Source organism: Pipistrellus hanaki, assembly GCF_964339955.1.
Source record: "Pipistrellus hanaki genome assembly, chromosome: 12".
Taxonomy (NCBI): Eukaryota; Metazoa; Chordata; class Mammalia; order Chiroptera; family Vespertilionidae; genus Pipistrellus; species Pipistrellus hanaki.
In genome coordinates this window covers 31837436-31850970 of record NC_140514.1, presented here as the reverse complement: position 1 = coordinate 31850970, position 13535 = coordinate 31837436, and the positions used below count along the sequence as shown (strand labels likewise).

At 40.9% G+C, this 13535-nt stretch overlaps 1 protein-coding gene across 1 annotated transcript in view; it reads right to left on the bottom strand.

Annotated features, from left to right (window-relative positions):
• The window catches only part of COMMD1 (copper metabolism domain containing 1), a 53535-nt gene extending 41644 nt beyond the window's left edge, over window positions 1–11891 (bottom strand). Inside the window, exon 1 of the mRNA XM_084901132.1 lies at window positions 11697–11891. Within this exon, the coding sequence (XP_084757258.1) occupies window positions 11697–11873 (177 nt within the window). The 5' untranslated portion in view covers window positions 11874–11891. The remainder of the gene's footprint in view (window positions 1–11696) is intronic.
• Window positions 11892–13535: the final 1644 nt, after the last annotated feature.

Here is a 13535-nt window from a genome sequence, read left to right as displayed (position 1 = left end):
CCTTGATTCTTCCCTCTCCTCCAAATTTGAATTAGTGGCTCTCAATACTGGTTGCACATTAAAAGCATGAGGTACATTTAAGAAAATATTAATGCCCAAACTCCATTTCAGAAATTCTAAAGTGAGGCCCAGATATTGGTATTGTTAAAAAACTTTCCAAATTATTCTAACGGGCAACAAGGCCAGGAATAGATGCCTATAACCTTTTAATCACCAAATTCTGTTATAAATCTGAAATAATGTCTAATAATATGTCCCCTCTGCTCTGTCCCTACTACCTCAGTAACATGAACCTGAACCAAACTCCTCAAGTCTATCTTCTATACCCCATCAAAGTGATCTATATAAAATAATAATAGGATCCTGTCACTTCTCAATTTAAAGCTTTCTAACAGCTGGCTATTACCTATTGCAGTAATTTATCAGCATGTTATGAAACATTCTATGAGGTATAAATTATAAGTAATGTTATTTGTAATAGTAAAAATATTAGAGTTTGTAAAGACTTATTTTTATAAGCATAAACTGAAGGTTTTTCAAGGTTATCCTTATATTAACAACTTCTTCCCTTGTTTTAATTGTTCCCTCGAATGGGAGGTGAAAAATACAAACACAAGATCATGCATGTATCTGTTAAGTGTGTCACAGAGGAATAAAATATTGAAAACTGATCATCTAGGCTTTGAGTTCTCAACAACGTAGCAATCCTCCCCATCCTCCACCCACCCTCCCCATCAAGGCACTTGAGAAATGTTTGAGAGCTATGCTTGGTTTCATGGTGATTAGAGTGCTTCTGGCTTCTAGTAAGCAGGAATTAGGGATGATAGACATCATCCTACAATGCTCAAGAAAACAGGGGCTGGCAAATTTTCTGTAAAGGTACTACCATTGCTGTTACATATTTAAAAAGGTAAAAGCTGCCCTGGCTAGTTTGGCTCAGTGGATAGAGCGTCGGCCCGCGAAATAAAAGGTCCCAGGTTCGATTCCAGGCAAGGGCACATGCCCAGGTTGTAGGCTCGATCCCCAGTGGGGGACTTGCAGAAGGCAGCTGATCCATGACGGATGTTTCTATCTCTCTCTCCCTCTTCCTTCCTCTTTAAAATCAATAAAAATATATTTTTAAAAATAAATAATTTTAAAACTATTCTTGGCTCCTGCGTTTTACAAAAATAGGCAGTGTGGCCTGTGAGATGTAGTTTGCCAACCCCTGCTCAAGTACAACCTGAATTATGCCCAGCCAGCATGGTTTAGTGGTTGAGCGTCGACCTATGAACCAGGAGGTCACGGTTCAATTCTCGGTCAGGGCACATGCTCAGGTTGCAAACTCAATCCCCAGTGTGGGGTATGCAGGAGGCAGCCCATCAATGATTCTTTCTCATCGTTGATGTTTCTCTCTCTCTCCTTTCCTCTCTGAAATCAGTAAAAATATATTTTTTAAATTTAATTTTATTTGTTTTAAAGAACCACCTGAATTATAGATCAATGGGTATGGTAATTTAGGCATCATTAATGTCTTAAAAATTCAAAGTTATTAAAATCCATGGTAAGCTACATTCCATTTCTTCTAAAATTGTCATATTTCTGGAATATAAACAAACACAGAGTAAAATAATGACTAAGTTTAAAAAAAGATTTTATAAATGTGTATCTAACAAAAACAAATGTCACAAAGACTTCACCAATGGTCTGGATTATAACTAAAATCAACTCAAATATTAAATATTTAAAACACATCCTGGCAGACCAGGCTGGTTGCAGCTACCATTGCCGTCACTATGCCAGCCCTCTGGTCTCAACAAGGCCAGTAATGCTCTGCAGGAAGCTAATTCCAGCAAGTCATAAATGCAAGAAGTTTCATCAAAAGGTTGATGGAATCTTGAGGATTGCCTGCTGGAAATGGCTAAGGGCATGTCCCCACACCTAAAGATTTGCATAGATGATTGCTTGTTGCCAGACAGCTGAGAGCATTTCAATCTGCATGTTATTGCCTCCTACTGGCCAAACACCTGAACAGACGTAGGCAGTTTCCCCAACCGGAATGGATTCTGTATACTAAACCTTGCCTTTGATGTATATCTACTTTGCTTTTGGACAATTTGTGTTAATAAAAAGCAAGGGGTCCAGAGAGACAGAAGAAATTGGTTCCTTTAGGTAAGTCTCCTCTGCCCCCCCCCAAAAAAAATGCCTTCCAAAATTATGTTTCGTCTCTAGACTCTTTAAGAATTTATAGCCGAAACCAGTTTGGCTCAGTGGATAAAGCGTCGGCCTGCAGACTCAGGGGTCCCAGGTTCGATTCCGATCAGGGGCATGTACATTGGTTGCAGGCACATCCCCAGTGGGGGGTGTGCAGGAGGCAGCTGGTCGATGTTTCTCTCTCATCAATGTTTCTAGCTCTCAATCCTTCTCCCTTCCTCTCTGTGAAAAATCAATTAAAAATATATTATTTAAAAAAAAAAAAAAAAAAAAGAATTTACAGCACTCCCTTCTCCAGATTCCTGAACCTTCTAGATGTTGGAACAAGAACCCTGGCAATGCTCCAGAATAGGAGACAAGCCAATATGTGAGCCAATATCCAGCTTCATTCAACATGACTACCAATTATTTGATAGTAAAAAAAAAAGAACTAGGCACAATTTACTTCGATGCATCATGCCTTACAAGGGAAGGACAGCAATTCCAGGGTAAAGCTGCCTTGCATTCCAGAAAATCCAGCATAGCATCACAGTGCAGTACCATCAGCCCATCCCAGATAGCTGCATCATCAGCATGGTTGTGTGCCAACTTAAGGCCAAAAAAAACCATCATGGGGTCCCAGCAAATGTTTCTGAAAGAACACCAAGGATGCTTGGGTTGGCACCAATGACTTGTTTCAGGCTTGCACAACTTCTGCTGCCCTCCTCCCAGCCAGGCACTCATGCTGTTTCCTCCTCCCTTCCTTTCTGAGTACCATTCATGCTCCTCCAGACACTCCAAATATCCTACACAACAGAGCAGGTTTGCAATAGGATTGGGTGCAGTGCACAGTATACATGATGCTTGCATGCTAGACTAGCTACATTTAACAGAAGTTTGTACTGTACCAGTGCATGCTTTGGAAAGATTTAAGTAATGCAAAAAGTTGTTTGGTATTTTAATCTACTGACAAGCTGCTCTAATAACCCAACAAAGTGAAGGAGAAAGCAACTGCCTCACAGCTCAGATATTAATTTGTTCAGATGTTTCAATACCTCATCTATAATAATAAAAGCATAACATGCTAATTAGGCTGGACATCCTTCTGGACGAAGCCGGGGCTGAGCTGCAGGATCGAGGAAGCTGCCACTGCTTCGAGGGAGGGATCCAGGCAGCCCCTGCGGCTGCTAAGGCCTACCCTTGCGTGCATTTCATGCATAGGGCCTCTAGTGATACAGTAGAACCATAAAAATTTTAACAGCTTAAATAAACAAATAAAGAATAAAGTACATCCTAAAAGGTAAGTTATTCAAACTTAACACAAACATTATAACTTTATTGAAAAAAAAAAAAAAGGTAGGTCAACATATCGCTTTTTAAATTTTCCTTCTAGCTCTTGTATATATGCTTGTGATTTGTGATCATGGTTTTTCATCATATAGGTATATTTTAAAGAAATATAAACTTTTGCCCAGCCAGTGTGGTTCAGTGGTTGAGTGTCATCCAATGAACCAAGAGGTCACCAGTCCAATTCCCAGTCAAGGAACATGCCCAGGTTTCAGGCTCAATCCCCAGAAGGATTGATGTTCCTCTCTCATCAATGTTTCTAACTCTATCCTTCTCCCTTCCTCTCTGTAAAAAAAATCAATAAAATAGCCCTAGCTGGTTTGGCTCAATGGATAGAATGTCGGCCTGCGGACTGAAGGGTCCCAGGCTCGATTGCAGCCAACGGTTGCGGGCTCAATCCCCAGTAGGGGGCATGCAGGAGGCAGCCAATCAATGATTCTCTCTCATCATTGATGTTTCCATCTCTCCCTCTACCTTCCTCTCTAAAATCAATAAAATATATTTTTTACAAATCAATAAAATATATTTTAAAAAATAAAATCATGTTAAAAATAAGAACATATTTTTAACAAAAATAAATATAAACATTTAGACACAACTCAAGACTGGCAATTGCAACTAGGTTCTATCCTTGGGTAAATATAGTGTCTACTAGAGGCCCGGTGCATGAAATTCGTGCACAGAGGGGTGGGGTGTCCTTCAGCCCAGCCTGCACCCTCTCCAATCTGGGACCCTTCGAGGGATGTCCAACTGCCCGCCTGATACCCCTAACTGCTCTCCCTGCTGGCCTGATTGCCCCTAACCACCTCTGCCTGCCAGCCTGATGCCCCTAACTGCTCTCCCTGCTGGCCTGATTGCCCCTAACCGCCTCTGCCTGCCAGTCTGATGCCTCTAACTGCTCTCCCTGCTGGCCTGATCACCCCCTAACTGTTCTTCCCTGCCAACCTGGTTGCACATAACTGCCATTGCTTCTGCCTCGGCCCCACCACTGTAGCTTTGTCCAGAAGGACATCTGGAAGGACATCTAGAAGACATCTGGTCTATCCAGTCTAATTAGCCTATTATCCTTTCATTAGAATAGATAATCTACATATAAAAAGCCAGTGACCAGAATGCTGGAACAACCAGAATGACTGGACACTATGACACCCCCTGTGGCCAGCGAACTGGCCTCATCAGGGGGGTGGAGCTGGCTGGCCAACCTCCCTCGGCCCCTCTCCCCAACCTGCCCCACCCTTGATCACCCCATACCCACTTCAATCCAAGTCAAGTTTCTAGACCCAGAATAGTTACTTTGAGAAAAGGAGAACCAAAAACAGATTTTCAATGAATAGGGGTTCTGCCCTAAACTAAGAGAAAAACGAAAAAACTTACAGAATACCTCATTACAGGCCATTTGAGCTTATTAAAATACTTCGCAAACTCCAGCTGATAACCTATAATTGCTACTTTATCATGTGATGTCCAGTGATATTAAAAAGTAACATCAGCCGAAACCAGTTTGGCTCAGTGGATAGAGCGTCGGCCTGCAGACTCAAGGGTCCCAGGTTCGATTCCAGTCAAGGGCATGTACCTTGGTTGCGGGCACATCCCCAGTGGGGGGTGTGCAGGAGGCAACTGGTCGATGTCTCTCTCTCATCGATGTTTCTAACTCTCTATCCCTTTCCCTTCCTCTCTGTAAAAAATCAATAAAATATATTTTTTTAAAAATGAAAGTAACATCATCCAGCCCTAGCTGGTTTGGCTCAGTGGATAGAGTGTCAGCCTGCTGATTGAAGAGTCCTGGGTTCAATTCTGGTCAAGGACACATGCCCAGGATGCAGGGCTTGATTCCCAGGAGGGGGTGTGCAGGAGGCAGCCAATCAATGATTCTCTCTCATCATTGATGTTTCTATCTCTCCCTCTCCCTTCCTATCTGAAATCAAAAAAATATTTTTTTAAAGTAACATCATTCTTCAGAGAAGTAGAAGGGCATCTCATGAATTATCATCTAAATTCTTTAAAATGCTCAATGAAATTAGGAAGATTTAGTTACACAAAAACTAGAGATGCCAGGACCGGTTTGGCTCAATGGATAGAGCGTCGGCTTGGGGACTGAAGGGTCCCGGGTTCAATTCCGGTCAAGGGCATGTACCTTGGTTGCGGGCATATCCCCAGTAGGGGGTGTGCAAGAGGCAGCTGATCGATGACTCTCATCGATGTTTCTAACTCTCTATCTCCCTTCCTCTCTGTACAAAATCAATAAAGTATATTTAAAAAAAAAAAAAAAAACTAGAGAAGTATAGGAAAGGAATCTGTTTTACAGAGCCAGAAATGGTATTTCTAAATTCAAATTAACAAACAAAATATTTAGACTTCTTTTGGGTAAGAAATTCTTATTGTTTTTTAGCCAACTTTGTTTTCTGAACTAGAACATTAAACAGAAATAACACTTTTAACATTATGTTACTTCCAGCATATTTTATCAGTGTATTGCAAGCCAATATTCTACTGCCACCTAAAGTAGAAAAAAAAAATTACTGCTTATAGTTAAGCTAATGCTAGACAGAAGACAAATGAATCCTCAATGTATGACAGAATAAGTCAAATGTTTTCAGTATCTTCTATTCATGTCTCCTAATCTAAACATTTTAAGACCAGATATTTTGAATCCATTTTTTATAATCAAGTTAATTTTATTACTTAATATTTGCTGTCCAAAATGTATAAGGGTGAAATTCATTCTTAAATTAACTCAAGTATTGAAAAGAATCTGCTGAACAGATAATTCTTCATTTGTAAAGAGAGACCAATAATAAATTTAGAAGCATCTTACATAATAAAATCTTTCTACATTATATAATAAATACAAAAATGCTACTATGAAGATAAGTAAGTTCAACATTAAAAAGCATTCTGGCCCTTGCTGGTTTGGCTCAGTGGAAAGAGTGCTGGCCTGGGGACTGGAGGGTCCTGGGTTTGATTCTGGTCAAGGGCACATGCCAGGGCTGCAGGCTCCATCCCCAGCAGGGAGTGTGCCCGGAGCAACTGACCAGTGACTCTCATCACTGATGTTTCTGTCTCTCCTTCTCCTTTCCTCTCTGAAATCAATAAAAATATATATTATATATTTTTTAAAAATCTGGCTTTTTCACAAAAATGATACTAGATATATTCCATAAGACAAATCCCAAAACACAAGCTGAAAACACCATTCTTTGATGATACCAATCATTAACAATTTTTTAAAATTCATCAATAAAGGTAAGTCAACGCAGGTCATTTTTAAAATGATACAAAATGCATTTTTAAGCCTCTATTTTTACTGTAAATACTTTCCACAAAATTGACCAGGTTATTTGGAAACTAGGATAAAATTATACTTTTAAATAATAAATACATATGGATAATAAAAATAAAATATACACCAAAGTTTGCAAAACTTTAAACTATTGGAATATTAAAAAGATTAAGTGGGGTATCCCTCAATAGAATCATACCCAAAAGCACCTTAGCAATATGTTCATCAAAAGCCTCTTAAGGGAGGGTGAGGGGACTGGAGGAGGTCAATGTGGGGAAAATGGAAACCTATGTAATACTTTCAATAATAAAAAATTATTTAAAAATAAATAATAATAATTAATAAATAGCCTCTTAAAAAAAGGTTTCACCAATGTTCAGTACAAATGTACTAAATTCCTAATATTGAAGAATAGCATAAAAATTCAGGGTCAAGGTGCAGAATATTATGTATTCTATGCTCCCCACTGTGTTTTACAAAAGAGAGGGAAGACTGTTGATGATGTGGTTCAGGACATGCCACCCCAAAATACAGCACTTGGGCACATTGATCACAGGAGTTTAAAAAAGGCAGAGCAGGAAGGTCACTTACCCTCTCCCACAACCCTTTTGTCCTGAAAAAGATCATAAAACCTTCACGAGATGTGCCTCCCTAAACCCAGAAGAAAAGAGCACCCTTATGGACAGAGTCATCAAGAAGCCCACAAATAGGCCTTGCTAAGTTTCCCTTATTTACTACAAATTACCTCATACTCTTCAACCTATCCTATTCCTCGTGAACTGTCCACTCTTCATCAAACAGTATAAAATATTCAGGTCTTCATTTTCTTAAGAAGGATCCTACATCACATTAAACTTAAATAAATGTGTATGTGTTCTCCTGTTAATCTTTGTCAGCTTAATTTTCAGAACTGGCCAAAGACCCTAAAAGTGTCAAGAAAAAACCTTTTCTTCCCCTACATTGGCTAAAATAAACATAGTGTATTGTCTGTGTCAAAAGAAAACTCTTGGGAAATTTCAATTAAAAGGCTAGAAGAGAATGTTAAGGAAATCTATCAAAAAGTAAAAGAAAAAGCAAAGATATAAAAAAAACAGAAAAAATAAAATTTGAGGATACAGCCTAGAAAGTTTAACATTTGAAAAATCAGAGTAGTAGAAACAGAACAAAGGAAAAAAAGAGTTAAGAAAATAATCTAGGTAGTAATAAATTCCCCAGAACTGAAAGTCATGTGTCTGCAGATTGAAGGCCCACAGTGACCTGAAGTGAAACAAAAGAAAACCACACATCAAGAATATTCAAGAAAATAGCCGAAACCAGTTTGGCTAAGCGGTAGAGCGTAAGTCTGCGGACTGAAAGATCCAGGGTTGGATTCCGGTCAAGGGCATGTACATTGGTTGCGGGCACATCCCCGGTGGGAGGTGTGCAAGAGGCAGCTGGTCGATGTTTCTCTCTCATCAACGTTTCTAGCTCTCTATCTCTCTCCCTTCCTCTCTGTAAAAAATCAATAAAATATATATTTTTTTAAAAAATATTCAAGAAAATAAAGGATAAAGAGAAAATCCTAAAAGTCTCCAAAGAGAGAAAAAAAAATCACATTAAATTAAACAATGCCTTTAAAATTGTGAGTCAATTATTTTACAATCTAGAAATATATTCTCAGCCAAATTAGCAATTAAATGTGACACTCAAAGACACTAAGACTTAAAGAAAAAAAATACCTTTTTTACAGAGCTACGTAAGAACATACTTTCAAGATCTGACAAAAGACAAGATAAGCTGAATCTCAATGAGATGGAGCTACTACAATGCACATCCGGGCCTTGTAGTGATAATTTAACAGCTGATTTGGCTTTAAAGATCAAGAAATTTGCCCTATCCCATGGTCGGCAAAGTCATTAGTCAACAGAGCTAAATATCAACAGTACGACGATTGAAATTTCTTTTGAGAGCCAAATTTTTTAAACTTAAACTTCTTCTAACACCACTTCTTCAAAATAGACTTACCCAGGCATTATTTTGTGGAAAAGTATTTTGTGGAGAAGCCACACTCAAGTGCCAAAGAGCTGAATGTGGCTCTCGAGCCGCAGTTTGCCGACCAAGGCCCTAGCGGGTTTGGCTCAGTGGATCCTATGGACTGAAGGGTCTTGGGTTTGATTCTGATCTTGGCATGTATCTTAGTTGTAGGCTTGACCTTGGCCCTGGTCGGGTGCATGCAGAAGGCAACCAATTGAAGCACTATCCATTCATTCATTTATCCTATACGTTTTTACCAAGTTCCCACTACGTACCAGAAACAGTAGTAAGTGTTAGACATAAAGAAAAAGAAAAAAGAAAATCCCACCCTCTTAATACTTACATTCCAATAAGGAAATCAATGAATAAACAAGCTAACAAGTACATAATATAATTCCAAGTAGTGCTAAGCATGAAGAAAACTAAAGCAGAGTAAAAAAAAAAAAATGGGGAAGGAGAGGAGACTCTTTGGATAGGTCAGGGAGACCTAACAGGAAATCACTTTTAAGTAGAGAATGAATGAAGCAAGTGAACAACGCATATACTATCTGAGAGAAGAGCATTACGGGCATATGGAACAGCATCTGCAAGGGCCCTAAAGAGATTCAGAAAGCTAAGATGTTTGAATAAAGACAAGATAAACCTGAGGGATAAAAGGATCACGGGTAGCTGTGCTGAGAATAGACTGCAGGGGGCAGAAGTGAAACAGGAAGACCAATCAGTAAGCTGTTGCATGTATTTCTAAACTTCTAAAATGGGATATATAGATACATATATTTTTTAATATGTTTTTAGAGAGGAAGGAGAGGAGGGGATCGGGAGAGGGAGAGGAAAACATCCATGAGAAAGAAACATCCATCAGTTGCCTCCCTACACGCCCCAACAGGGGATGAAAACCCCAACTTAGGTTAGTGCCCTGACCAGGAATCGAACTGGTAACCTTTTGGTATAGGAAGAACGCTCCAACCAAATGAGCACCCAGCCAGAGCTAAGCAGTTTTGAAACACAACTAACAAATGTAAAAGCATAGCAGATGAAATTTTAACATTGACTTTCATCAAAGTAAGTGTGACTTTAGGCTAACTGCTTAAGACTCCATAAGCCTGTTTCCTAATTTTTAAAATGGAAGCCCACCATAAAGGTTTTTGCAAGGAAGAAATTAAATGTAAAACATCTATGGTAGTACAGTTCTTAACACACAGGAGGCCCACAAAAATAAAAAATCATAAATCATTTTTACAGTCCTGACCGGTTTGGCTCAGTGGATAGAGCATCGGCTTGCAGACTGGAGGGTCCCAGGTTCGATTCCAGTCAAGGGCATGTACCTTAGTTGCAGGCACATCACCAGTAGGAGATGTGCAAAGGACAGCTGATCAATGTTTCTCTCCCATCGATATTCCTAACTCTCTATACCTCTCCCTTCCTCTCTATAAAAAAAAAAAAATCAATATATATTTTTAATCATTTTAAAAATCTTATTTCTACACTAGAGTCATTCCTATGACTAGAACCCAGTCTAAAACAGTGTTGTCCAATACATGTGATTACTGAGCACTTGAAGTGTGGCTACTCCAAACAGATATGTGTTTTAAATGTAAAATACAGACTTAGTGAAAAAATAATAAAAACTATCTTACTTTTTAAATATTTTTATTGACTTTTAGAGAGAGAGGAAGGAAGATGAAGAAAGAAACATCAATGATGAGAGAGAATCACTGATCAGGTGCCTCCTGCACATCCCCCTTACTGGAGATCAAACCCGGGACCCTTCAGTCCGCAGGCCGAATCTCTCTCCACTGAGCCAAACCAGCTACGGCTAAAATACCTTATTAATATTGTACACTAACTACATGTAAGGAGATAATACTTTGAATATACTGGGTTAGAGTTTTTCAGTTAACTCCCCCTTTTCTTTTATTTGACTTATGTGGCTTGACTAAGTACATTTTTAAGTATGTGCTTATAGCTCTCATTACACTTCTCTCAGACAGGCTTCTTGTCCTTTGCCTTCCAGCTGGTAGATACGCTCTCTTAACCGTTCTATGTGGTCGCAAACTCATTCGTCAACAGAGCCAACTATCAACAGTACGACGACTGAAATTTCTTTGGAGAGCCACATTTTTTAAACTTAAACTTCTTCTAACGCCACTTCTTCAACATAGACTCGCCCAGGCCGTAGTATTTTTGTGGAAGAGCCACACTCCAGGGGCCAAAGAGCCCGCAGTTGCGGTGAACTATCTGACAGGGAGGGGTTCAATCCGGCCAAGGCCTTCCCCCCCCCTCCCCCCCACCAAAAAAAAAAAAAATCCCCCGACACGGGGAAGCCTGACAATTTAATCGCTCTTGATTTTTTAAGTATGAAACCCACAGATCCCCCAAGACAACTGGAAACTGTTACCTACAAAAGAGAAGTATCTACAGAGAAAAACCCAGCGTCCACTCCCGGGGGCGCCGGTCAGCACCGCTTGAGGGGCTGAGCAGAAGGGGGGACACCTTAAGAAAGTGAGAGGAGCCGAAACCGGTTTGGCTCGGTAGCTAGAGCGTCGGCCTGGGGACTCAGGGATCCAGGGTTCGATTCCGGTCAAGGACATGTACACTGGTTGCGGGCACGTCCCCGATGGGGGAGGCAGCTGATTGATGTTTCTCACTGATGTTTCTGACTCTCTATCCCTCTCTCTTCCTCTCTGTAAAAAAACAACAAAATATATATTTTTTTAAAGGAAAAAAAAAAAGAAAGTTAGAGGAGACGACGGAGCCCGCGCCCCGATTCTGGAGGGGCCATGTGACCCCCATGGAGAAGTCTAAAGAGGAAAGCCTTTCCAGCTTAGGGATGGGGAGGGAGAGGGGCTGGGCTCTAAGCGGAGGCTGCAGGGAGGAGCGGTACCTTAAGGATCCCCCTCATCTTCGCCAGAAAAGGCCGGAACTCCTCGGGGGGCACCTCCGGGTAGAGCTGGCTCCGCAGCAGCTCCTCGGTAATGCCCGGGTGCCCGTGGAAATCCTTCTGAGCCAGGCCGCTCAGCAGCCCGCTCAGGGACTTAGAGCTCTCCAGCTCGCCCGCCATGGCCACGGAGGCCCCGCCCCCAGCAGCTGAGCGCAGCCCCACGGGCGGACGGCGGCCTGGACGGGCCAAAATAGCTCCCGCGGAGCCGGGGGCGGGCAGGGGCGGGCGGGAGGAGAGGTGGGAGCCAAGTTCTAGCAGGAGCCGGTGAGGGCAGCGGCCAGCTCTGCTCCGCAAAACCCATTCCCTTAGAGTTTTGCAACCCATTCAGTTCCAGAAGGATCACTTTGCTTCGGCTGATTGCCTTCATCACGCCAGGGCCCACGCAAAGGCAAGAACACTTGGCGATCACTTGAGATAGGGTGGCATGGCTGCATCTCATTCCAGCCAGACCTTATCAGCCCACTAACTGAGTAAAATCTATCACTCAGATCTAATCTCTGCCTAATCCTTACCTGTCTAAGAAAATTTAACTGTCCCCTGATAATAATGCGTTTGCTTGGATGGTTACTTGCCTTTTTATGTAATTAATCTTCCCAGCTACATCAGCGCCTCTGATCCAATGCTCCTTTCCATAACAGATATTTTGCCAACATCTTTACTGGCCTGAAATGACATGCATAATAATTTAGTTATCTAACCATATAATTTCAAAAATTCAATGTATTATCCTATATAATAAAAGGTTAAGATGCAAATTGAACAGTGGAACAACGCTATGACGTGCACTGACCACCAGGGGGCAGACTCCCACAGGGGGTGTGCTGCTCAGCCAGAAGCCAGGCTCAGGTTTGCACAGAGCAGCGGCAGTGGTGGGAGCATCTCAGGCCTCCAAGGCAGTGCTAAGGACATCCCCTGAGAGGGCGCAGGCCAGGCTGAAGTGATGAATGATGTGCACCAGGCCTCTAGTTGACTCATAAAAAGGAATGCAATACTAATAGGTGCAACAACATGGATGCACCTTTAAAACATGCTAAGTTTGGCTCAGTGGACAGAGCCTCGGCCTGAGGACCAGAGTCCCTGTTGGAACGGGTTCAAGGCACTTTGGTTGCAGGCTCCTCCCTGCCCTGGCTCTGGTTGGGGTTCCTGCTGGAAGTAACCAATCCATGTGTTTCTCTCACAGCGATGTTTTTCTTTGTCTTTCCCTCTCTCTTCCACTCTCTCTAAAAAAATCAATGAAAAAATATCCTCAGGTTTGGATTAACAAAAAATAAATAAATAAAATAAAAATAAATCATGCTAAGTAAAAGAAGACAGGCACAAAATGATAGCAATCACATAATCCCATTATATGAAATGTCCCGATTAGGCAAATCCATACAGAAAGTAGTTCAATGGTTGCCAGAGGCTAGAGAAAAGGAGAATAACATTAATGGGTACTGGATTTCTTTTAGGGAGGTGATGAAAATGGTCTAGATTAGAATTATAGGCAGTGGTTATGATTCTGCAACATTGTAAATATAATAAAATTCACTGAATTGTACACTTTAAGGGATGACTTTCACAGCATGTGAATTATATCTCAATTTAAAAAATCAATATAATAACCTAATTGTTATTTAGAATAATAATAAAAGGAAATTAAAATATATGTTTTTCAATGTGTATTTGGGTACAACTACACTTAGGTGACTAAGAAACATGAGGTAGCTCGATGCCTGCATCTTTTTTTTAATTGATTTTTCACAGGGAGGAAGGGAGAGAGGTAGAGAGCTAGAAGCATCG